Below are 25,734 nucleotides of genomic sequence, written 5' to 3' on the forward strand. Positions count from 1 at the left end.
GGGAGGGGGACAGGGAACAGTGGAAACCACTGGATTTCTTTGTGGTGGTGGGGCTGTGGGCGAACCCTATTACGTTTGTTAATCTTACGCTGTCTGTGAAAAAAATGAAACAAAAGTAGGGCCAGTGAGTCTAGGATATGCTGAACAAGATAAGGGACTGGGGGATAATTTGCATGCAGAGAGCGAGGGAGGAGGAGGGGGACGTGCAGGACTCGGGAGAGGATGTGGGGGTCACGCCTGCACCCGGGATGGGTGGGGTCTGAGCCAGGCCGAGGGCTCAAGCAGGGACAGTAGGGGCTGGCGCTGAGGGCGGGCCGTCCCCGGGGCGGAGGGGAGGCTGCGGACCTTGTTGATGTCGGAGATGAGCCGGCCCTCGCGGGGCGTGTACACCTTCTGGTTGTTGGCCCGCAGCTTGCTCTGCGTGGTGAAGAGCAGCACTTCCAAGTTCCCTTTCTCAGTGAACCTGAGGCAGGAGGCCGGGCGGGGTCAGAGTCAAAGGCCACGAGGGGCCCGAGGCCTCTTTACACTTCAGAATGCAGTTGTTCTGTGTTGCTTTTCTTCTTGTAAAAGCTTGTGAAAATACTGGCAAGCCACGTTTAAAAAGAACCTAATTCTAAAACAACTGAAAACCACGCAGACATGACCACTGTCACCCTTGGGCATGTACGTACCGCATTTTTGCTTTACACAGATGGGATCGTACCATAACCATGGCTAACATTTGTGGAGGACTCACTCAGGGCTTTGCATGCATTAACTCCTTCTCACTGTTACCTACATTCTCTCATTACCCCCATTTTCCAGATGTGAAAACCGAGGCACAGGCAGGCTAAATAATGCCCAATGCTCACAAGGGTAGGTGGCAGAGCCAGGATTTGAACTCAGGTACTTTGAATCTGGACGCTTAGCCCTTTGCTCTCTGCCGTCCACAGACAACTGTCTTGTAACTCTTATGTTGCATGAATGTCTTTTCAGGTCAATAAATGCATTTCTCCAATATTATTTTCAGTGGCTGTCCCATGACTTTTCTTTTACAAAGGTCACGTTCGCGAACATCCTTGAAGCTACATCTTTGTTCAATGCCCAGAAGAGGACTTTCTGGGTCAAAGGGCACACCTCAAATCATTCCCTGGAATGCACAGGAACAGATGTTTTCTGGCTTAATATTAGTTTTGGAGCTGAAACACATTAACTCCGAAAGAGCTCAAAAACAAAAAACACAGGAGTTTTAGCATGTACAGCCCGGGAACCAGATGTATAGAATCATCTAGTAGTAATTCCATACTTCAACAGTCAGTTGCTAAAATACGTAAATGATAAGAACCTGTGCAATGTGCAAGTGACCAGCCACATGCACGTACTGCCAGCGACAGCCTGCCTGTGGGGTCCAATCCCCTGTCCTTAAGCTGGGATTGGGCTGCCAAGACACCCCGACCAATCTCATCTGAGTAGACTGCACCAGCTCTACATACCACGGCAATCATTTCCACAGCGTGACTTCTTGTAACGGGTGACCATTAAAACTTTTTACTTTGGAAACTGCTTCTGGGGCCCTGAGCTGGGGGAAATGAGCCTCCACTGCATTTATGGGCTGCCGCATCTCCCTCCCCAAAGGCTCCCCTCATTTAGGCTTCCTGCTGTGTGAGCACAGCTTGGGGCGGGCAGGCCGTGGCAGGGTGTGGCTCAGGGACACCTACTTGGGTGGCTTCTCCACAGTGCGGTAGGAATTGAAGGACTGGAGCTGGTTCTGGACACCACTCAGGGAGTTGGCCAGCTGCCGGTCATTGAGAGTCACGATCGTTTGCTCAATCCACTGCAGCAGCTCTGAGGCCAGGGACTCATACTTCTCCACCAGGCGCTCGGCCTCCATGGCGTGGTCCAGCACCTGTGAAACCGTGCTGTGGGTTCCCTGGCCCGGTCCTCCCCCGCTCCTGCTTTACGGGAGTAGGACCCCTAGGCCAGGCCTCCTCTGCTCTTTATGTCTACCACCCCCATGCTGGAGAGTACCTTGCCAATTCTTTTGCCTTCCACGGCCAGGGCCTTCATCTTGGAGAAATAGTGGTAGTAAGTAGCCACGTAGGTAATAATTGATTTCTCATCTGGTTGGTCCACATTCACATCTGAGAAAAAGGTCCACTCAGGTCAGGCCTCCCAGAAGTATGCCCACAACTCGAATCACTTACTCCAATCCTAGGGGCCTCCTAGCCCTCCCGGGTGGATATCTTTCCAGCTCCCTTCAGAGTAAAATGACAAATAAACTATTTGGACTAAAAGGGCATGAAAAGCTAACCTTTCTATTCCCCCTCTTCCTAGAAACAAGCGGAGTTTACAATCCAGAAGCCCAAAGAGGCTTTTACCCAGTGAAAAATTAGTTGTTTGGAGGAAGAGAGACAAGAAAAGAAATAGCATTACCATTGGGGGATGGATCGTGGACTTATGGGCTGGAAAGATGCCCAAGAAGTCATCCAATTCAGGGGCAGCAAGACAGAAGGTATGAACGAGGCCTCCTGAACCCAGGATGTCCGGAGGGATGGGCCCAGGGAGCCCTGGAAGCAGGGACACAGGCCACTTCTCAGGGCCACCTTGGGGCACAGTCATGGCTATTTCTTACCTCAGTCCCAAAGTTCAGCTGTGGGCCCAGGAGGTGAATGTCCTTCAAGCCAAATTAACTCCTACCACGAGGACACCAAGGCTGACTATGACTTGAAATCTCTTAATTGGTTCTCTTAATTGGGCCAGCTTGTATCCTACCTACAGGGAAGACTATTAGACCAGAAGCCCTCCTGACCACCTCTGACCTCCCACAGGCAGGCGAGAGCCACGGAAATCATCTCAGAAATTGATGGGATACGAGGCTTTACTTAAATATTCTTTATCATAGCTGTGCTTCTCAAATGCTCTCCAAGGAACCTTGTACTTGGCCTGCTTCGATCACTAGTTAGCTGATGTTTGTCATTCTGGACTAAGAAGGCACGGGAAAAGGGACTACAGGGGGGAGGGAAGACAGGGAGAAAGTAACCAAGTCTGAAACCTGCCCAAGGAGCTTCAGAAGGAGCATTGTGAACAAGGAAGTCACTCGGCCCTTCCGTCCTTCCCTTTTCTGGCCACACCAAGACTGCTCTCTGCTCTCGCAGGGAGGTGACTGAGGAAACAGGCTCTGGAGCCAGGCTGCCTGAATTTGAATCTCAGCTCCACCAGCCGTATGACCTTGGGGAAGTCACTCAACCTTTATAGGCCCCTGTCTTCTCTTCCATAAATGGAGCATGATATTGATTTCAAAGGGGGTGTTGTGAGGATTAAATTAATTAGAGCACATCAAGCGCAGTGCCAGGTACAAAACAAGAGCTCAGTGGCCATTCCCAGTCTCATCGGCGTTAGATCAGAACCACAGGGGCCAATGAGTAGGGTCAGCTGACCATAAGGCCAGTGCTTTGTGAGACCTCAAGGTCACGGAGCTTAATTTAGAACCCTAGAGTTTTGGAATTAGAAGGACCCTTAGAGACCACGGAGATGAATCTTCTCATTTTAGAGCTGAGGAAACTGAGCCACAGAGAGGCCAAGCGACTGGCTCTATGTCACAGAGCTGCTCCGTGGAGGGGCTGGGATAGAACCATACCCCAGGGCTCTTTCTGCCACGGGGCTGCCTTTCTTCCTATATTGAGATATACTTTTCACACCATAAAATTCACCCTTTTAAAGTATACTACTCCACGGTTTTTAGTACATTCACAAGATTGTGCAACTGTCACCACGATCTAAATCCGGAACGTTTCCGTCACTTCCCAAAGAAACCCCATAGCCATCTGAACCGCCTGCAGTTCCTTCCTGTGCTCGCCACCCTCGGCCCCCGGTACCCACTCGTCTACCTTCTGTCTCTAACCCACAGCCTCTCTGCCCCACCTTCAGGATCCAGCAGCTTCGTAAGTCCGAGCTCCTTCTCAGCCAGATTGAAAGCGTTCTGCAGATTGTAATGTGCATTACACTTCTTCAGGGACTCAAAATCCAGCAGGTCTGGCCTGGGTGGGGAGGGAATATGGAAGGTATCAAGGGCATGTGAGATTCTGAAGAGGAAAAGTAAACCACCCTTATTTTTCTCCCTAAGTCCCCAACCCTCCCCACCCCAGGGCTCCCATCGCAAGCCCTCCATGCAGTAGGCACCCCAACATCCTGGCTCTTCTCCGAATGTTCCTGTCTCGTAACTGCCGTGTAGCTCATCTCATCTCACCACTTTGTCTATGTGTGCCTGGGCCCATGGGTCATCAACCCATCCAGTAACTTGGACAAGCTCTCGAACCCCCGTCTCCTCACCGGTGTTTATGTATGATGGCGTTGAAGGCCAGTCCATCTCTCCAGCTGGTGGTGAAGTTGTGCACATTGACATTGGGGTACCTGTAAACAGAGGCCAGGATGGACAGTGAGGAGGGCCACCCCAGTCTGTGCCTCGAGGACAGACCCCCAGCTTGTGGTTCTGGCCCCCATCCTTCCTTCACTGCACAGCCTCGGCGCACCCAACCCTCCAAGGCCACGCTGCCTGGGCAGCCTCACCCCGCGGTCTTCATCTGGCACCACAGCAGCAGGGCATCCTTGGCTGACTTCTTCTCCTTATTGTCCTCTGTTTCCACACTTATGTCTTGGATCTAAGAAGGAAGGAAGGAAGGACAGACGGAAGGAAGGGAGGAAGGCAGGCCCTCACTCCCTGAACAGGGGCTCCTGGAATTATCAGAGACGCTCAGAGATACATGGCAGGAAACTGCTCCTGGATTAGGGGTCCAAGGACGGAGCCTGGGGACCTTTCCTCCTGGGTCAGGGACCACAAAACTTCAGGTCAAAGGGATTTGAGGCAGCAGAATGGGGTGGGAACTCAGAAGAGTGGAAGTGCCTCGAAGCGAAGAAGAATGCGGTTCCTGCAGGTGGGGGAACTGCAGGTGGCGGAGTGAACATTTCCTGAGAGCTGGGTTTCAAAGGTGAAGCTGCCAGAGCTCTGCTTAGGCTGGAAGGAGCAGGGGAGGTTACAGCCGGGGAGGAGGCAGGGGAATCAGGAGAGCTGTGATGGCATTAGGACACTGGACTGGCTTTGCTCAGAGCATAAGAAGGAGTAGGGTGGCTGTTCTCTTTTGAGGGAGGTGAGCAGAGTTGGAGGCAGCGGAGTGGGCTGGTGACCAGACCCCAAATGTAGCTCTAAAGTTCTCCGTGGCGAAGGACCAGTCTGTAAAACTTCCAGTCCCTTGTGCAGCGACATGTGGTCCTATAGCCCGTGACCAGTACACAGACTAGGCCACAGGGAATCGGCCACAGAAGTGTGACAACACCCACGCTGGCCTCCACCCTGTTTAATGAGGAGCGTCCCCTGATTTGGCGTATGAGGTTCTAGGCCCTCCGTGTGTGCAGTGACCTTTGGGGCTGCAGCACTGGTGTGCGGGGCACCCACCGAGTAACACCATGCGGGGTACCTGGAATCGAAGGATGATGGTCCACACCAGCCCGAGGGTCAGGCGGTGGTTCCCGTCCACAATGTCATGTGAGCCCACATTTTCCAGGTGCACTTTTTGCTCCTTCAGGAACTGCAGCGCCTTGTCCACATTCTCCAGGCAGTGGATCCGCATGCGGCCCTTTGTGGGCTTTGGCTGTCGAGGGACCGGGGACACAAAGCCATGGGACCATGGTCCTCCTCCTCCTTCCCTCCTAGCTTTCCCGGGGCCCTGCTTCCTACACCTTCCCCATGACCTCCCTCAGGAACACAGGGACCGCCCCAGGGAGCTAAAGCTGAGTTGCAGATGAGGCTTGGGGCAGATTAAGATTCCCAAGGGAATTAACGACACCCAGAGTGGGTGGGGAAAAAATGTTTTCAATGGGGCCACTGTTCCTGTCTCCACGAAGCAATGCTCCTGGTTTAATTCACGCAGCAAAGCCTCTCAAAATGAAACCATCCTCTGAGCAGAGGGCGGCCACTGCTTTCTGCTCTGTGGTGTCACTCTTCTCGTTCAGGGCCACTCCCATAGCTTGTCCCCTTGACCACTGTCTCTCAGGCCGCCTCCTCCCTGGTGACCACAGCTCACCAGTGTCTCTCCCGAGAGCACCTCGAGGAGCCTCAGGAGGTTACGTCCATCCCGGAGGTCGCTGTACAGGTCTCCCACCCGGCATGTCACCCGGGCCAGGTGAGAGTTGACCCACTTGGTGAAGGTTTTCTTCTGCACAGCTTCTCGCTCATCTGCAGCAGCAACATGGGGTCATTTCTGCCCTTCAAGTACCGTGCACCTGCTTCTAAACACCAGTTGGTGGGGTTGGGGAAGTGAGGTCTGGGGAGGAAGAAGGGCAGGAAGACGGCCGGGAGGAAAACCCATAGCTTAAAAAGCCGGGAAATACCGAAATTGGAATGAGTTCATAAGCAAGGTGAATAACAAAAATAAGAGATGGAAAACAGGCTTTGAGAAGAAAGGATGAAAGAAATTAGAAGCAGGGGACATGCAGGGAAGGTCTGGGATCAGGGCTCTGTCATGTAACAGTGGTGAAATGCTGTTGCTTCACCCATCAGGGCCTCATTTTCCTCATCTGTAAAATGGGCACATTACTTTCTCTTTCAGCAAGTCACTGTGTTGACTGAGACAACGTGTGTAAGATGCGGCAAGAAGTGGCTCCTCCATGAGTTACTGTTTACAGGCATGATCTAACCCGAAGGAAAGAGTAAGAGTTGCTCAGGTCGGTCCAGCAGGAGGTATGGCTCTTCCCTTTTGGTGGTGGACAAAGGAGAGGGAGTGGACTTAAATTACAACAGCCGCTGTTCCATGTGGTCATTAGAAGGATGTGACATTATAGAGGCTGCAGGCCTCCTGAGTCAGCTTGCTCTCCTGGGATAATTTAAAGAAAAGACAGGCTCCTCTACTTCTGGGTTCATTCAATTGGTTGCAAGGGGATCCTGTCCCAGGACACCAATATTCCAATGCCAAGAGGGAAAACATCATCGTGAAAGTAGGAAACAGGGAAAACAGTGAGCCCAAGAAACACGGGGTGGGGGCAGGAAGAAGCCAGGCAGAGTTTAGCACCAATCTCAAAAAAAGTGAGGAGATGCCTGCTGCCTGGTCCACAGGGGGAGCTGCTGATGAGGGGATGCTGTTACATTTCACAGAAAAATAAGAATTAAAAATATTATAAATGACAACGTGAGGGAGGAGGCTCAGGCCATCGGAAGCTGCTCCGGCCACTAGGATTTCCACCTGTTCTCCCCAGAGGAGCCCAGTGTAAGGACCCAGTCCAAATGGCCAGGGCCGGAAGAGTCACTTGTCCTTCCGTCTCAGCACCAGCATCTCAGAAACCGAAAAGACTCACCCCTTAATCTCACATTCCTATGCACCTCACCCATAAAACACAGCGACACACCCATGTCTATTTCTGTCTTTCTTACCTCCAACCCCGTACCTGGGACAACCTTGGGGTCCTAACAAATGCTCAGATATCCTGATGTTCTGTGGGCCTTCTCTCAGGGTCCACAGGCCCTGCCCGAGCCGGGGACTGCCCAGAACATCAGCCATTACTGGATCCATGGAGTCTGCCCTGATGCCAGGCACACGGGGGTGAGGCCATTTTGGCGCACAGGTAGCATGAAAGGGAAAGATGTGGAAACGGGGGCAGCTAGGAGAAAAATGTGCAAAGCCACGCGCCAGGGACAAAGTGTAAGTTTACAAGGCGTCCACGGACAAACAAGACACAGTGACTCCCAGAGATACACTGGAGTATGGCCGCCAGGGTGAACACAGCCTGCTCAGGCATATACCTGAGCCTGTCTGCACCAGCTCCCTTTGACACACTCCCTGCGTTTCCACACGCACTTAAGACACCCACTCAGAAACCCAGGGCAGCACAAACACGCCCTAGGTCCCTCGCCTACTGGCTCACTCTCCCTGTCTCCTTCCCTGACCACCCCAGCGGGCGTTTCCTCCCGAAGGCCCGAAAGTCTCAGCGAACCACGCTTGCTCCTCGCCTTCGAGGACACACGCCCAGCGGGGCCCCGCCGCCGCCGTCACACCCGCTCTCGCTCTCACCGCCCCTCCAGCGAGTCCAAGCCTTTCCCGATTCTGTCAGCATCCCCGTGTTTTCCGGCCACTTGTAATCATTCCCCCGGCACTTTGTCTCCCAACACAAACGTCTGAGTCACAGAAGATGCTCCCCCGACCCCGGGTTCCTGGCTCCGGCTCCTCTCCCACGCCCCCCGGGCCCCGCGCGGCTCCCCGCCGCTCGCCCCCCGGAGCCCACCTTGAAGCTGCTTGAAGCGTCCCTCCAGCACGCTGGCGTACTGAGCCGGGCTGACGAAGGCAGCCGGCGAGAGCGGGAGGCCCCCGGGGTTCTGAGACTCCTCCACAGCCTCGTAGTAAAACTCGCCGGCGCCGTTCAGGCCGTGCCCGTGCGCCCTGCTCACTCCGTGCCCGTTCATGACGCCGCTGCCTCTCCCTCTCCCGGGGCCCAGAGTCCATGCTCTGCCCGCGCCGGGGCGGCGCGCCGAGGGTCGGCTCCCCCTCGAGCCCGGGGTCGCGCGAGCCTGGGGTCCCCGGGTGGCAGGGGGTGTGCCTCAAGGACGGTGGAAGTTTCGAGGAGTGGGAAAAAGGAGTCACGGGATGTCTGAGCCCGGAGCTCCGGGACCCGTCGTCAGAACACACCTGGCTGCGGCGAGAGGAGACGGAGGCAGCTGCAGACAAACAGGTCGTACAGTGACGGGGGAGGGGTGGGAGGCGGAGCTTAACGGCTGGGGCAGGGCGCGGGCCGCAGGAGGGAATTGCCAGCGCCTTAGAGACCTGCCCGTCTGGCCCCGAGTTGCCTCCGAGTACACAAGACCCGAGGGAGAGGCCCCCGAAGCAAAGTCCTGCTTTCCCAAGGTCTGCAGGTGTGATGAGGATGCTCCCTCTCTGTGACTCTGCCAGGTCCCCCTTCAGGATGTGGGCTTTGATCCCCAGCTCGGGGAGCAGAGAAAGAGAAATCCTTGAAGGGGCAAAGCCAGCTCAGTAGTACTAGCCAGGCACTGTGCTAGGTGTTTGCTTACATTCCTTTGTTTGTGAGATAGGTGTTGCTATCTTCCTCACTTGTCATCCTCACCTCTAGTGCCAGCTCCTTCCCTGCCACGGGGCCCATCAGGCCCTCCTCGGCCAGGCCATCCCAGGCCTCCAGTACACCCACTGCCGGGCACATCTGCCCGATTTCCTTCCTACCTTTCTATGGGCTTCAGCCCTTGTCACTCACAAGCTGCTCTTGCCCTTCTCCCATCTTCCTTCATTCAGTATTTATTTGGCACCTACCGGTGCGAGGCGCAGTGCTAGGCAAAGCCCATACAGCGACACCTCCTCAGGAGAGCCCCTATTCACAGCATGAGGTGGCATATGTCGCATGCACAAACATTGCAACAGTCATGGGTATCACGTGTCGTGTGCACACAGACATCATGACCATTCTAGAGGCTGCTCTTATCCAAAGTCAGGGTACCAGGGAAACTGTCCCCCAGAGAGGTGAGATTCTCCATAACCCATGTCTTCTGCCTTCTCTCATCTATAGAAACAGCAATATGAGTATTTCACAAGCCAGTGTGTAGACCTAACCAGAAGGACAGGGAGGTCCAGCAGAAAATGATAAGGGAATCCCCAGAAGCAAAGGCTACCACATGGGGGTCCTCAAAATGCTGTTGGGCTGGCTGAAAAGAACTACCTGGAGAGCTTAAAACTTCCCATTCCTGGACCGTAGGTCCAAAGATTCTAATTCGGTGTGTCCAGAAAGGGGTTTGAGAACCTATATTTGCGAAAACATCCGTGGGTGATCCTGTAAAAAGTGTGGCCAAGTTTGGGAACCACCCCCCTCAGTGTCTCCCTTCTTATAGGAGGCCACCCCACCCATGCTGGGAGCACCACCTCTCAGGAAGGAGTAGCTGTGACCTCTCCCACTGCATTGGGCTGGGAAGCCAGCAGGTAGGTGGAAAAGACAAGGGTGGCATGGAGGACGGAAACCAAAAGGGTGGGTGGCCTTGGGGTGTGTGGGTGACTCAGCCCCACGACAGCCGCAGCCGGTGGTGTCAGGTGGCAGCCACACTCTTGTTGCCATGACAACTCCTCCCCAGAACGCAGGGAGGCCCGTCGAACGGGTTTGCCTGTGCTCGCAGGGGCTGAAGGAGAGAACCGAGGCCATAGGGGAGGGCAGGGGGTGAGGCAGGCGGGGAGAATGGGCGGCTGCGGAAACCAGAGGCAGGCAGAGGGAACCAGCTTCAGGAAACCAGTAGATGAAATAGAGGGAGGAACAGGCGGCAGGTGGAAGGAACAGGTGGGGAGGGAGAGGAGAGGCTACTGGACTAGGAGGGAGAACAGGTGTGAGAGATGACAGTGGAAGTCAAGGAAGAGACAAGAGGATGAAAGGTAAGGGAGAGGTGGGTGGAAACAGAATAGCAAGACTAAGAGCGCAAAAGAATTAAGGAACGTGTCTCAGGGATAGAGGCCAGGAAGTCAGCTGAGCGCAGAGGGGAACACAGCTGAGTCCCAGGGTCAGCACGGCTTCTCCCTGCTCGTGGGGAAGGAAGCTGGGCATGTTATGGGTTGGGCACAGTTTGTTCTTGAGGCTGGAGTTGGGGACCAGGGGCTTGGTAGGGTGATCTGGATTTCCCGCTCTAGTGCAGCAGCTTAGAAAGAGAATCGGTCTTCCCATGAAGTTGAAGGACTCTTCATGACAAGCTTCCCATCCCAGCATTCTCTGCATCTCCCCCGGCCCTCCCCTGACCTCACCTGCCAGGGCCTTAATTCGAGACCTCTCGAAGAGGCGGGCCGAGCTGCTGTCATTGTCCCAGTCCGAGTCGGGCAGGTCCCAGCGGTTGTTGATGTCACTGTACTGGCCCTGGATCTCCAAGCTGTCAAAGTCTGTGGGTGACAGGGTGCTGCTCATGGTGGTGGATGGCCTCCTGCTCCTGCAAGGGGGAACGTGGCTGGTGAGACGCATCTCAAAGCCACTGAGTCCAACACTCACCGTGTCCTCCTCTCCTCCTGCCCTACATCTGCTCTGCTCTCCTGACGGCCAGAGGTTGTGGTCATTGTTTTCATCAATGGCAATCATCCCCCAGGGGGAGCGAGGAAGCCATGGCAGAGAAGCAGGGAGACAGGAACACGACAGACACACGTGGAGTGAGGCTGGAAGGCAGCAATGTCTCAGAGTGACATAGTGGAGATGAAGGTCTCCAGAGCCTCAGGCCAGAGAGGGACAGTGGGCAGGGGGCCGAAGGTGGCGATGGCCCTCGGCGTGGCTCAGGACAGCAGTGGGTACACCAGGGCAATGCAGGAATCAGGCCTGGGACCCCTTGGGCAATAGTGAGTATAAACCGGAGTTCTTTCATTCCTGGTTCCACAAACTGTTCTGAGTGCCGGTATTGGTCCACGGCCCGATGGGAACCGGGCTGCAGAGCAGGAGGTGAGTGGCAGGTGAGTGAGCGAAGCATCATCTGCAGCTCCCCATCACTCCTCATCGCTGGCATTACCACCATCCCCCCCCCACCCCCATGAAACCAAAAGGTTGGGGACTGCTGCTATAAGCGATTTGAGGTGAAAAGACCCACATCCTGCTCTCAGGCCAAGATGCATCTATGATACACCAGGAAGACTGATGCACTGCTAGTAAGTATGGATGAAGGGCCCAGGAGTTCAAAGGAGGACACAGTATGGCTATCTCCCCTTTTTTCCCTGTTACTTGTGACACAGAATACTTAATAGGTGCTCAATGAACGCCAGCTGTGATACGTGTCCTCGCCATTTACATGCATCACCTCATCACAACCCTCTGTAGGGCAAGGGTCCATCATCATCCCCATTTCATAGATGACGCAGTTGCTCCATGGAAGTTAAATCACGGTTCAGGGTCACTGGGAGGCAGCTGCAAGGCGCAGAGCTGGGTTTTGAAGCGAGATTCCTTTTGACTCTGGAGGACAAGCTCTTAATCATAACATTTACATGTTCTTGAACTTCCTGGAGCCCTTCCGAGCTCCCTTCTAGGGCCCAGGCTGGGGAAACTGGGACCATGTATGCTTGCCAGCACAACTCACAACTCTATTTTACACTAACAAACCCTGTCCTTCTCCAAACTAACAAATGAGTTTCAGATTAGCTTCTAGGGATTTTCTTTTTTTAAACCTCTACTATCCAAAGTTCTCAACTAATTCAGCAGCCATTCAAGAGAATGGAGGGAGCTGACTCTGTAACGGAACCCCAAATTCTGCATTTCTCATTTTCCTAGTGCCTCTCAAATATAAAGACATCTTCATCCTTAGCACCACTTCCTAGGGTTGGGGCGATGACCCAGGCAGTCTCTGGCTCTAGAAAGAAGGTATGGTACCTCTTGTGTGGTGTGGGGGAAGGAAGAGAGAATGGGTGGTGAGTTGTGGGTGGCTAGCGAGATGTGTTCCCATGGGTGCACAGGGCAGAACTTGGCTTCTGTCATTAAGTGGTTTCATCAAGCGGAACCTGCCCCACGTGAAGGCCAGGACTGTCTACCCCTCCCCTCTCTCCCCAAAAGAAAACACACACAAACATTTCCCTGGGAGTTAAGGTCTCAGGTTCCTAGATTTGGGCTTTTCATCCCTTGTAATAGGAAAGAGAGCTTCATTTTTACTAGGCCGAGGACTCCTTTCTCATTTAAAATCCATCATTTTCCCTAATCCCCAGCAGATTCTTTGAATTTGCTCTGTAAATATTTATATAAAAATAAATTCGAGGGCAGAGTCAAGTCATCGTGAGCAAAGAGTGCTGTAGGCAAGGTGTGACCTGAACTAGAGTCCCCGGATACTCTCAGCCACTGGACAGGGAAGCAGCCTAAGCCCTGGGACCAATTCGAATTCCATTTCTCCGGGCCCCTCAGACTAGGGCTTCTTCCACAGCAGCCATGCTCACACTTAGCGCTGGGATTCACATTTCTAGCACTCCCACTCTCCCTGCACAGAGCTCTCCACAAAAAACCCTACATACAATGTCCCGCCTTCTATTCTGTGACCCTTTTTCCTTTTATCAGGAGTCACAAACCTACTAAAGCCAGCCCCCAGGGCTATGGCCAGTGAGCTGTTATAAAAGAACTAATTTGGGATTCTTTTAGGTGGGCTTGCGCTTTCCACTTCTCTACAGGCCCCACCATTCCCTGTTGGCTCCGTCCCAGCCTTGTCACACATTTTTGTTACCTGCTTGGCCCCTGAAGGCCTCTGAGGTTTTCAAACCTTGTTTTATATCTTTGTACTCCACAAAGAGCAGAAACTTAAAGAAGCAGACTGTCAGAGGCCATCTCGAAACTGCCGTGTGTCCCCAGGACCTCTGCAAGCTGTACAAAACCTAAACACGTACCGCTTTGGCTTCTTTTTGGTGATCCAACTTTGTCCTCCTGACGGATCCTATTGGGACCAAGGCATGGGATCCAGACCTCTCAGGGAGGTCTGGGTGTTACAGCCTCTCCTATAACTTGGGGGAGAAAATATGAAGCTGGAACCACCCCTTCTCCCAAATTAAATGGTCCCCTGGCTAAATCCAATTTGAGACATACAAGCTTTTCATCCTGAGTTTCCAAGATGCCTCCCATCATATAGATAAGGAACCAAGATGGCACTGGTGTCCTTAGATCAGTGGTCCCCAACTTTTTTGGCCCCAGGGACCGGTTTCGTGGAAGACAGTTTTTCCACGGACGGTGGTGGTGCGGGGAGGATGGTTCAGGCAGTAATGCGAGCGATGGGGAGTGATGGGGAGCGATGGGGAGCGATGGGGAGCGGCAGATGAAGCTTCACTCACTCACCCACTGCTCACTCCTGCTGTGCGGCCCGGTTCCTAACAGGCCGCAGACCCATACCTGTCCACGGCCCAGGGGTTGGGGACCCTTGCCTTAGGTCACAGGACCCCATGGGGCCACCATGTTGGGACTCCAAGGAGTTTATTCCCATAGTGAGTGATGCTTTCTGGTGTCCTTCAGCACAGTGGTTCTGAGGGCCTCTGAGTTTGGGTTTTCAAGCATTTGGGCTCTGCAGACCCCTGGCCTTTTGGACAATATGCTGTGTTCTGTGTTCGTTCCCTGCTGCCATGTCCAGAGTCCTGTAGTTTTCTGGTTGAGTTTCTCTACATAGATCCCATCCTGGTTTTCTTTTCTCTGATTTATCATTCCTCACTTATGATTTGGGTCTCCATGCTCATTTCCGTAGTCAGCCTGTGCCCCAGCCCCATGACCTCCTAACTCAACTCTACGCTGGGGAATCATGAACCTGATTCTTCTCCATGGATTCCTGGACTCTGGCAATAGGACGGTACAGCAGCTAATCCAGATTACAGTTTCACCAATGCCGTATTCTTAGCCACTGACCTGGAGGCCAGGCCCAAGTAGCTTACATTGTTCATGCTATGATAAAGCCAACTCCCGCCAGCTGCAAGCTTGGGGTCCTGCTAGATTATATGCCCAAGCGCAGCTGGATGCAGACTCTGCTCAGCCTAATGCTGATCCTCAAGGGCAGCTGCCCCCCTTCCCCTTTCCTCCCTTTCGCTGGCCTGTAAAGCTAGAAATCCTATCCCCCCAGGCTAGAGTCTGTCTTGTACCCTAATTCCTTCTCTCACCACATCCTCCTCCTGATTAATTCTTTCCCTCCCTCAGAGACAGTTGATCATTCCCTCCTCTGTGCTCCCACAGCACTTCTGCGTGCAGCTATTATTACACTTATCACATTGTATTACAGTTAGTTGTTTATGTGTCTCTCTGCCTGCTCCACTTTTAACCCATTGAGGACAAGGGCTGCATCTTACTCATGTTGGTGTTTTCCCAGTACAATAGGTATTCAATAAAGAGATATTGAATGAACTAATAAAGACCTATTGTATAGCACAGGGAACTGTACTCAATACTCTGTAATGACCTATACGGGAAAGGACTCTAAAAAAGAGTGGAGATATGTATATGTATAACCGATTCACTTTGCTGTACAGAAGAAACTAACACATTGTAAATCAACTAGGCTCCAATAAAATTTTTTTAAAAGAAAAAAAAGAACGTTTAAAAAAGAGACATTGAATGAATGGGCCATAATTCTTTTTATTCCCCATCAAATTCATGTCTTTTTTAGGTTTAGAGAAAAAAACACAAGGAAAGAATGAAAATGGCATCAGAGAAGACCCTCTGCTTCTCAGCTGGAGTACCGTCAGTGTTGAGCTCTACAGTTCAGGATCAGGAATTCTCAACCTTGCATGACTCGTAATTACCTGGAGGGCTATTAAAACACAGACCACTGGGCCCTGCTCCCCAGAGCTTCTGATTCAGGAGATCTGGGGGTGGGGCCTGGGAATTTGCATTTCTAAACTGTTCCCAGATGATACTAAAGCTACTGGTCTGGAGACCACATCTTGAGGGCCACTGTTGTCCAAAGATGAGGAGCAGTTAGAATTAGTTAGAGAAGCTATGAGGACAGAGAAGACACAAAGTTTCAGGGGTGAGTGTGACCTGAGGTTAGCCCCTGGGTCTGTTTAGGCTCTCTCCCATGCTAAACTCAAATACAACTTCCCCTCAGAAACCCCAAGACCCACAAAGAACCAGAAGCCTCAGGCAATGAGAGAGGAAAATGAAGATGGAGTGGGCTCTAGATCTAACGAGGCAAACAGAGCTGATGGCCGGACACAGGCAAACTGCAGATGTGCGGAAGGACAACGATATGTCTGGAGATGCTGCTGGGAGGTGGAGTTGAACAAATGACAGCGCGATGAATAACAGATGAGAAGGAATGGGGACTTTGGCAAAGGAAAAATCTTATTTGACTCCAAGTATGAGTGGACCAGCAGAGAGATAAAAGGAAAAAGAAATCACAGACAAACTCGGGGCTCCTAGGACAGCAGAAGGAAATGCACGCAGGGCAACCAGAGAACCGAGAGACAAAACCCCAACCATTTCCCTCAAGGCTGTGTTCCTGATAAAGCACCAGGAACTCTCCTCCAAGGAATTTAGGAACTGGGCTGAAGAGTGGGACTATATTTTTGTTTGATCTTCTCCTTTAGAATCCTCCACTCAGGGCAGAATTATTCAGATTGATTTCCACTCCCTTGCTACGCCCCTCCCCCAAGTCTGTAACCAATGGGTTACATCAGTTTCTCTAAGGGACAAATCTAAGGTCCCTATTAGCTTTTTCTCTCTAATCCCTTGCTCTTCTGAATATGCCAAGAGGTTGCCCAGCACCTCTAGCTAAGTCACATATTTGGAATTCACTCTGCCCCCTTCACCTTCAAGGGAAACTAGTTTGTAGACACCGTGCCGGTGCCTGAACCGACCAGCTCTCCAGCGCTGGAATTGTGGCTGCTTTCAGAGGGGAGGAGGGCAGCTGAGAAACAATCCACGGAGACAGCATGTAGCAGGTTAGGACAGGGGCAAGCCTGCAGATCAGACAAGCATGCAATGCCACGAGGTTAAAGGGGTAAAGTCGTTCGGAGCCATAGTGGATGGTAAATGCCGATTGTGGTGCTGGAGTTGGAACTGCTCAGGAGGAGGCCTTGCCCGCTAGTTCTGTGCCCACGGATTCCAAGCCCTCTGCATATCTCGGCCACAGGGACACCTTACGCTGCCTCTTCCCCGCCACCCGCAGAGGCTTCATTCTCCCTTCTTCCTCTGCCAGTGTTCCGGTCACCACAGCCAACCGTGTCCCTCTCTCACACACACTGTGAGGGAGCATAAAAGGAGAGCATGCAGCTAGCTACCAAAGAGGCGAGGAGGAGCCCACCGGCTCCAGAGGGAGCCCCCAGCCAGCTCCCGAGAGGGAGTCGGGCGCTCACAGCCGCGGGGCAGAGACAGCCGAGCGTGTCCGCAGCACTTGGAACCGCGCCGGCCGGCCCGCCTCCGCGATGCGAACAGCTGGCGCTGTCAGACACGCTCAGAGCCCAGCGACCCGATCCCTTAACGCGTTTGTCAGCCCCAACTCTTCCAGACTCTTCTTTGGTCTCCGGAAAGGCCCGCGTCCCGCAAGCCTCGATCCCTGCTGCTCGCACACGGGTACCTGGGTGGCTGGCACTTGACTCTCCATCCTGTCCCCGGGACCCAGCGGGAGCGAGCGCCAGGGGCCGCATCTTCCCACCCTTGCTCCCCTGGCCGGCCCCGACCCCGACCCCGACCCCGACCCCGCCGACCGCACGCGGCCGCACAAAGAGCACGGCCCCGCCGGCCGGGACAAAGCGGGCCCGGGCACCGGCACCTACCTCGGTGCGGAGCGCCGGCCGGACAGCCGGGAGCGCGGCGGGCGGGGGCGCACCGGTCGTCGCCGCGCCCGCAGCCCAGCCGCGAGGGGCGGTTGCGGGCGGCGGCGGGGCGCACGGCAGGCTGCGGGCGGGCGCTGTCACGGGGCGCGAGCGGCGCGGGGAGCGCGCGGGGCCGGCGGTGGCGGGGCGCGGGCGCGAGCGGCGGGACTGCGGCGCCGCGGAAGGAGGACAATAGCCTCCCCCTGCCGCAGGCCGCCGGCTCCCGCGGGAGGCTCGGGACCATCTGGAGCCGGCGGCCCCGCGGGGCTCGGGGCGGGGCCCGAGTCACCCCCTCCCCGCCCGGCGCCATGGCAACCGCGGCCCCTCTTGGGTCTCCGCTCAGCTCCCCGGCCCGGGGTCGCTGACCTTCCCCGGGGCGAACGCGGCGTCGGCCGCTCTGCCGGCTCCCGACCTCCCACCCACCCACCCCCCGCCTACCCTGTGAGTGCCCCCTGAGCCCCGCCTTCCGGTCCTCGCCGGACCTGGTCACCCTTGGGCCGTCCGGGTACCCCCCCACAGCTTGGGGGCTCTGTCTCTGCAGTTTGAGTAGCCCACCTTTGTCTCTACTACGCTTTTCGCCCCAAATCTGTATCCCCGGGACACGCAATGCCTCCTTTAATGGCACTCACCGCCCAGAAGATTTCCCAATATTCAGCCTCTGTTTCCCGTTTCAATTTTTCCTCTTTGGGCACCTCCAGTCAATCCATCTCCCTTTAAGCATTTCTTTCATCCAACCCTTCTCCCTCTGGTCCTCCTTCGGTCAGGTAGGCCGGCTCTCTTTCCCAAAGCATCTCCATGGTACATGTGGAGATTCGTCTCCTCGGAGATCAGATTCTCAGAACAGTCATCACTGCAGCTTCTCTCAGCTCCTTCTCAGCTCCTCTCATTTATCAACCAGAATTCCGGCCTACTCACCGTCTTAAAAGGGAATGGGGGTGGGGACGGACATTTCTCAGCCTGTCACAGCTGGGTTTCTCCTTGGTTTAGTAGCATCGGAGTGGTCTAAGGTCTAGTGGTCTAAGGTCATCGAATAGTGAATTGCTATCTCCTTAAGAGAGGAAAGAATTATGCCCAAATCATAAAGTTATAGAGTGCCAGGTAGGTGCTAAAAGTGCGTTATCTCATGTGACACCCCCCTCCCCAACTCCAGCTCTAAGAGGTAGGTACAGTTCTTTCAGACTAGGAGACTAAGCTAAGAGATGAACTAGTAATAATAGACTGAGTTTTGTACAGAGCAGTCTGAATTGAACCATTAGATTTTACTGCCCCTGAAGATGTGGGCCTGTTTTTACCTGAGAAATGCTTGAAATGGCCAAGTAAGGGCAATGTGAAGAATGGGCTTTGCCTGAATTATTGGTTTAAGGTTTTGTTTATTTATGAGTAATGGCATTTTAGGATTTGGCTCTTTTCTGAAAAGGTATACATAATGAAACAAATATGTAAGTATTTGAAGTACTTTCCAGATATGATTTTGGTATGGTGAAATCGTTTGTGTTAAACCCACTTGAAAACATTTTCAAGGTTAAAAAAAAAAAAAGCCCTGCTACCAATCCAAATTAGTTGTGTCATCTCACCTACCTGGCCTCAGTTCTCCTAGTCTATAAAATGGGTTGGGAGAGGGGTTGTTGTGTTAGTTGCACTAAAAGAAGAACTTGAAGTTCTCTCCCAGCTCTGATAGTCAGATTCCACCATTAAACTGGAACCAGGATTCTACCACTAAACTGGAACTTGGCCTTCCAGAGTGCACTTCACTGTTAGCTGTAATTCAGTCTACATATTTTTTAACAGTCACTCCTCAGGTAACAAAATCAAAGAAGTGAGGGCATAAGCTGCAGCTGTTCCCAAAGGTAGTAGTGAGTGCATTCGGGAGGAAGAGAGTACTGAGGTGTGCTTTTGGTCATCAAGGAGACTTGGTCAGGGGTGTTAAAGCTGATGGGATGAGAATCAGCCAACCTGCTGCTGCTGTACTGGTTATGGGAACCGAGGGTCTCCACGATAGCCTATTAGATTGTGACCCAACTAGAAGACAAGGATATTAGATTTTATGATAAACATGACAATAATATCTTGTATATACAGTGATTTCCCCTTTTCAACATTGCATAACCCTTTTAAAAGCCTCATAAAGTAAACGTTCTCATTCTCATTTTACTGATGAGCAAACTGATTGATGCTCAGACACCTAAGCAAATGCCCGAGCACATACAGTTAGTTCGTAATAGAGATACCAGCTCTTCTGATTCCTCATATGTTCTTTCCCCTCTGCTAGAGAGGGAGTAGAGAAGAGTGGTTAAAAGCATCAATTTTGGGGAGCCATGGATTGGGAGTTTAGGATTAGCAGATGCAAAATATTATATATAGAATGGATAAACAACAAGGTCCTACTGTATAGCATAAGGAACTGTATTCAGTATCCTGTAATAAACCATAATGAAAAGGACTATGAGAAGGAATATATATATGTACAACAATCACTTTGCTGTACAGCAGAAATTAACACAACTTTGAAAATCAACTATACTTCAATAAAATAAAAAATTTTTTTTAAATATCAATTTTAGAGTCAGACTCCTGGGTTTATTTTATTGTATTTTTTTATTATTTTTTTTTATGGCTGCGTTGGGTCTTAGTTGTGTCACTCGGGATCTTCATTGACGCATGAGGGACCTTTTGTTGTGACGCGCAGGCTTCTCTCTAGTTGTAGCATGCGGGTTCTCTCTCTAGTTCTAGCACGCAGGCTCTGTGGTTTGCTGCACGTGGGCTTTCTCGTTGAGGCGACCAGACTCAGCAGTCGTGGCGCCCGGCATTAGTGGCCCCGTGGCATGTGGGATCTTACTTCCCCGACCAGGGATCAAAACCGTGTTCCCTGCTTTGGAAGGCGGATCCTTTACCACTGGACCACCAGGGAAGTCCTGACTCCTGGGTTTAAAACCTAGTTTTGCCACCTCCACCTGTTGTCCTTGGGCAAGTTACTTAACCTCCCTGGAATTCAGCTTCCTCATCTTAATATGTATCGTAATGTGCAGATCAAATGAGTTATTGCAGATAAATTACCAGAACAGTGCCCCATACATAGTAAGCACTCAACTAGTGCCAGCTATTATTTTACCATACTATCATTTTACCATACTGTTTCCCAATTTGGGGAGGAAGCATGTTCAATAAAGAGAACACTGAGATCGCCTGTCTCAGCTCTGTAACTGAATTGCTTTGGAAACTTGTTATTTTGCTCTGTAGTGCGTCAGTACAGTCAATGATGAAGAAAATATCTGCTTTCTTTTTACATGAGTGGCAAAAGTGAATGGAGTGATGTCCACCAAATATGCTGAGCTTCTTGGAGAAGTCCAGGTTTGCTGCTTACGTTACCAGGATTCATGGAAAGGTCTTGGTAGGACTTCCTGCCACCAAACCTACAGGCACAGCTGAATTCTCAGCTTTCATTCCTATACCATGGAAGAGGTGTCCCTCCTTCTGTCTGATTCTTCCTGCTCCTGCCCTAAGTCCCATCCCCTCACGCAGCCCCATGGCTCTCATCCCTTCTGGTGAGTTCCCTCTCCTCTTGCTCCTTCCCATCAGCATTTAAACATGCTCAGGTATCTGCCAGCTTAAAAATGTAGTGAGAAAAGTGGATCCTTCTCCATGTCTTGCCCTTAATCTTTATGATGACAGTCTTCTAGAGTCATTTGAACTCATTGGCTCCACTTCTTTGCCTCCTTTTCAATCAAACATTCATCCAAAACCTACCTGTTTTATATGCCAGACACCGTGCTGAGATCTGGGGATCTAATAATGAGTAAAATGGACACTGTCTCTGTCCTCTTGGAGCTTACAGGCTGGTAGCGTTGATGGATATTAATAAAATAAGCCCTTGGGTATATAATCACAAAGTACTGTAGAATGAATGAAAAGTTCAGGACGCTATGTGAGAATTTAACAGAGTCATAACCTGGTTAGGGAGTTTGCGGTGTGGTGGGCAGGTGGGAGCGCGAGGGAGGCGTCCCGCAGATAATTTGAGCTGAGATCTGAAATATGAGAAGCATTAACCAGGCAGGGAATGGGGAATAATATCAGCAGTTGCTAACATTAATTGGGGACTATATTTTTATACTTTATTTATGTATTTATTTATTTATTTGGCTGTGCCTCATGGTTTGCTTGCGGGATTTTTGTTCCTTGATCAGGGATTGGACCCAGGCCCCCGCAGGGAAAGCGCCGAGTCCTAACCGCTGGACTGCTGGGGAATTCCCTGTTTCTATACTTTACACATAACATTTCATTTCCTTCTTGTAACAACTCTAAGAGGTAAGTTTTAACCCCAGTCTACAGAAGAGGAAACAGAGGCATTGAGACATTAAGTGACATGCCCAAGGTCATCGAACCTGGAAGGGGTAGAACTAGGATTTTACCTCAGACAGTCTGACATTTGAACCATGTTCTTGGCTACAGGGACACAGAGTGTTGTGAAACTGCAGGAGGCATGGTGTGAGAAACAGAGAGAGGGACACTGAGAGGGAAGACAGAGGAATTGTGTGGTGAATTCTGGCTAGGAAGATAGGCAAGGGCTAGATCATGCAGGGCTTACTAGGCCATTTAAAGAATTATGGTTTCTACCTTTAGAGTCCTGGCAGCTATTGAATGATTTGAAACAAGGAAGTGAAGTGATCAACTTTGTAGTTTTCAAAGATTACTCCAGCTGCTGTGTGGGGAACAGGTTAGAGGGGTATGTAATTTGATGTGAGAAACCAGTTAGAAGGCTACCATCGTGGTTCAGGTGAGAGAGAAGATGGTAGCTTGAACTTGGATGCTGGCAGTGGAGATGGAGGCACACGTAGGTAGAGAGGATTGATAAGATGTGGTGATGGGTTAGATATAGGGAGGGGTGGTCGTGAGGAAAAAGGGTTTTTCATGGAGAGGCTGTGCCACTGGAGGAAGGGAGGTACCATTTGCTGAGATGAGGTTTGGGTGGAGAGAGTGCTGGTCTTGGAGATATTGAGTCATCTATTGCATCTGGGTGTGGAGCTCAAAGAGGAGGTCTAGGGAATTCCCTTGCGGTCCAGTGGTTAAGGCTCTGAGCTTCCACTGCAGCAGGCACGGGTTTGATCCCTGGTTGGGGAACTAAGATCCCGCATGCCGCTGGCGCGGCCAAAAAAAAAAAAGAGGAGGTCTGGACTAAGATATGCATTTGGGAGATATCAGTGTAGAGACAGACAGTAAGCAAAGGGGATAGATAGGCTTTGATGCAATTGATTTAATCCAATGCAATATAACTTCTAGTCCTCTAAAGTTGCTTTCAACCAGGTCATCAATAATCCTATTGCTAAATACAGTGTCAATTTCCAATTACTATCTTACTGTTTCTCTTGGCAGCAATGGACTCTAATTGTGCCTGCTTCTTGAAATGTTCTTCCTTTGGTTTAGGGTTGCCACACTCTCCTGGTTTTCCTTCAACCCCTGTGGTCCCTCCTTTGTTTCTTTTGTGAATTTCTTTTCTGCTTGTCAAGTAATTTTGTTGTTATTATTGGTGATGGTGTTTTGTTCTAGGCCCTTTTCTCCTTCTATGCATTGTTCCTGGGTCATTTTATCTACCACTCTGCAGCTTGAGTGCTCTTTTTAACACAGCAATCTGACAGATCAATTCTTTGCTGAAAACCCTTCAGTAGCTCCCCAGCACCTTTGGGATAAAGTCTAAAGTTCTCGCTGTTGCTTCCTCCACAAAGCCTTCCCTGGGCTCCAAGTCTGGGGCAGGGGCCTTCTGGTATCACTCCATACTGGACTGTTACTGCCCATTGGTCATGTTTCCTCTTGGAGCATGAGCTCCATGAGGGAAGAGAGAATATCCCATTCATAGTTGTATCCTGAGCAGAGCAGACATGTAGATACCTGTGCAACAAATCAGTGAATAACAGAAAAGACCTTGGGGGAGAAGGTGATTCCTTGTTGTAAACAGAAGCAACTAGATGTTTTCATACCAAACAATGTGTTTTCCATTTCTTTTACCCCTAATCTATCCCCCATCACTTAAGCAGCAGCAAGCGCTCTCTAGATGTACTGCCCTCTGCGTAGACATGATATAGAAGATCAAAGTCTTGGTTTTTGAACTCTTAACTAGACCTTTTAAAATCTATTGCAGAGAAGATGTTCTTGAAAGCGTCAGTTTTCATTGTAAGAGCCAGGTTCTTGAGAGGGATTTTGTTTTAATCCAAGAGACATCTCAAGAGCCAGAACCTGATGAACTTGAAGTTCAGTTTATGCCATCAACTGTCGAATTGGAAAGAACATGTGAGCTTCCCCTTCACACAGAAAATATAATCCTTTTTGAGCTTGGAGCAAAACTGAAAAGGATTGGGAAAGGAGAACAAGAGAGTTTAGGTTCAACAGTGGGGTTTTGTTTCCTGTTTCCCCCCACCAAACAATAGTAGACAGAGGGGGTTCATGCTACACTTCATTCCTGGAACTCTGAGGAGACACAGCCTTTCAAAGTACCCTGTGTCAACAAGGGCAACTGCCACAGAATAGAAGTGGCACTGTCACCTGTGTAGGCAAAGTAGGTCTGAGATGTATTCCATCTCCTCACCACCCCCAGGCTTCTCACCCCGTAAGCCCAAGTCTCCTTGGTTCGTCGACCTTTGGAATAAATTGGAAAAATTCCTTGGTGCCCAGCCCCTGAGAGGAGAGTGAGAGTGAGGTGAGAACTGGGTGCCTGCAGGGACTGCTGTGGGGTAGGGGGTGAGCACCCCACAGTAGAGGCTGAGGGGGTATGTGGCCCAAGCCAGGGACCCGATGGAGGCTCAGATATACCAGGGAGAGCTGAAGTGGGAGCCACCACTGAGCTCCCCACGAAGCAATCACTGCTCTTTGTCTATACCAAGACCATAGCTTCCACTCACCAGAGAACATCATCTCTGCAGCAGATGCAGTGCCCAATGGCCAAGACCAAGTGAAGGCTAGAGTTTACCAGTTAGGCAAGGGAGCACTTGACCGTAAAGCCTGTTCCCTGGCATCAGAATAATACATAAACCACAAAACAGAACATTGTGAGAAAGGGATTTGGAGGAGAATCCTAAGAGACTGACTTTAAAACTTGAAATGATTGAGTTGTCTGGAATCGGCATGGTTTACTATTTTTCTGCCATTAGTAGAAATGGCGGCTGAAGAGCTAGGTCGAGAAATAAAGAAAATTACATATTTCCTCACCTAAGTCTATGACCTGAGGTTGTAAACAAGCCTGCTGTACAAGTTAAGGTCAGAAAGGTGGGCTTGCGAGGGGAGCTCCAGAGCTTACAAGGACTGACCTGATTTCCTGACACAACCGTGGACCAGGAGGCCTGTGTAACACCAATTCAGACATGATTTGCAAAGAATGATCATGTATTTGAAAGCAAAAGTCTGAGGATGAGCCAAGATAAAATCTCAAGTCAAATGGGGAGTTCTGATGGTGGTCTGCAGAGGAGGGGTGTGGAGGACCGAACAGCCCTACCCCGAGCTCCCTTCTATAGAGTGGAAAAGCCTGGGGTTCTAGGAGCCTCATGGGATGCGTTCTGAGCTGAGCAATGTTGTGAGTGCATGCTGTTGTTGACTAAATTGGAGAAACTGGAACTGATTTGAGAACATAGAAGTATTACAACCATTTATCTTTGTCCAGTGTGGATTCAAAACAGTACTTATTTGTGGACCATCCCTCCCAAACTATTTTTAACTTGCAAACCTAAGCAATTAAAAACTGGACCTAAAACCACATTTGAATGATTCCAACTCACCTAGGAACAGGCTGGGCTCAACCATGATTCTCAATACTTTTGATTTTACCTGTCAATAATGAACTACTTTTTTCTTCTAAGAAGCTTATGCCACAAAGTCCTCGGAGTACACAGACTCCCATGAAAAAGTGTCTGATGATACCCATATACCTGAAATAAAATTTGGCAGTATCTGCTTAGTGCTAATAAATGAAGGGATGTCTTTGGGGTTCCTTGATCAAATTGCACTGGAAAATGTGAGTTGTGCTGGGAAACTTACAGTGCCAGAACCCAAAAAGAGTAGATTCTGCGTCCATCTTTGAAGCTATAGAAATCTCAGGTCAGTTTTCTGTATCGTAGCCTGATTTACTTGTGCTGTGGCACATAGCTAGGAGTTAGTCATTTCAACTATTATTGGCATCTGAAACTTCCCGGTGGTTAAGACACAAGGTTCTAGAGTCTTGTGACCTTGTTGAAATTCTGGGCCATCACTTTCTAATTGTATGATCTTGGACAAGTTATTTAACTTCTCTAAGCCTCAGATTCCCCCGGAAATAGAGGATCATTCTAAGGGAAGTTGTGGTGAGAAATTAAATAATGCCTGTCAGGTGCGTGACACCTGGTGCCAGATAAGGGCTCAATAAACGTTAGCTATTGCTATTATCATTATTTTACTTGTTTTGTATGTAGGCAAATCTCCCCTCAAGTAAAACATTATGTATGAAAATCTAGACTTGCAAAAAAGGTTAAATGCGGGGAGGGGG

General features: G+C 50.9%; 1 protein-coding gene across 3 annotated transcripts in view; it reads right to left on the reverse strand.

Moving 5' to 3' along the window:
• SPTBN2 (spectrin beta, non-erythrocytic 2) overlaps positions 1-18,126 on the reverse strand; it is a 38,240-nt gene extending 20,114 nt beyond the window's left edge. The window contains exons 1-10 of one of the 3 annotated variants that reach the window (XM_059069273.2): positions 17,864-18,126; positions 10,746-10,924; positions 6,057-6,208; positions 5,451-5,624; positions 4,546-4,637; positions 4,309-4,389; positions 3,901-4,016; positions 2,008-2,120; positions 1,698-1,885; positions 346-463 (exon numbers count right to left, since the gene is read on the reverse strand). In XM_059069273.2, the coding sequence (XP_058925256.1) occupies positions 346-463; positions 1,698-1,885; positions 2,008-2,120; positions 3,901-4,016; positions 4,309-4,389; positions 4,546-4,637; positions 5,451-5,624; positions 6,057-6,208; positions 10,746-10,902 (1,191 nt within the window). In that variant the 5' untranslated portion in view covers positions 10,903-10,924; positions 17,864-18,126. Of the gene's footprint in view, positions 1-345; positions 464-1,697; positions 1,886-2,007; positions 2,121-3,900; positions 4,017-4,308; positions 4,390-4,545; positions 4,638-5,450; positions 5,625-6,056; positions 6,209-8,247; positions 8,454-10,745; positions 10,925-17,195; positions 17,278-17,863 lie in introns of those variants that run through there. The other 2 variants (XM_067037641.1, XM_059069271.2) reach the window with 2 other exon arrangements.
• Between the last annotated feature and the right edge of the window lie 7,608 nt (positions 18,127-25,734).

Source organism: Kogia breviceps, chromosome 7, assembly GCF_026419965.1.
Source record: "Kogia breviceps isolate mKogBre1 chromosome 7, mKogBre1 haplotype 1, whole genome shotgun sequence".
Lineage (NCBI taxonomy): Eukaryota > Metazoa > Chordata > Mammalia > Artiodactyla > Physeteridae > Kogia > Kogia breviceps.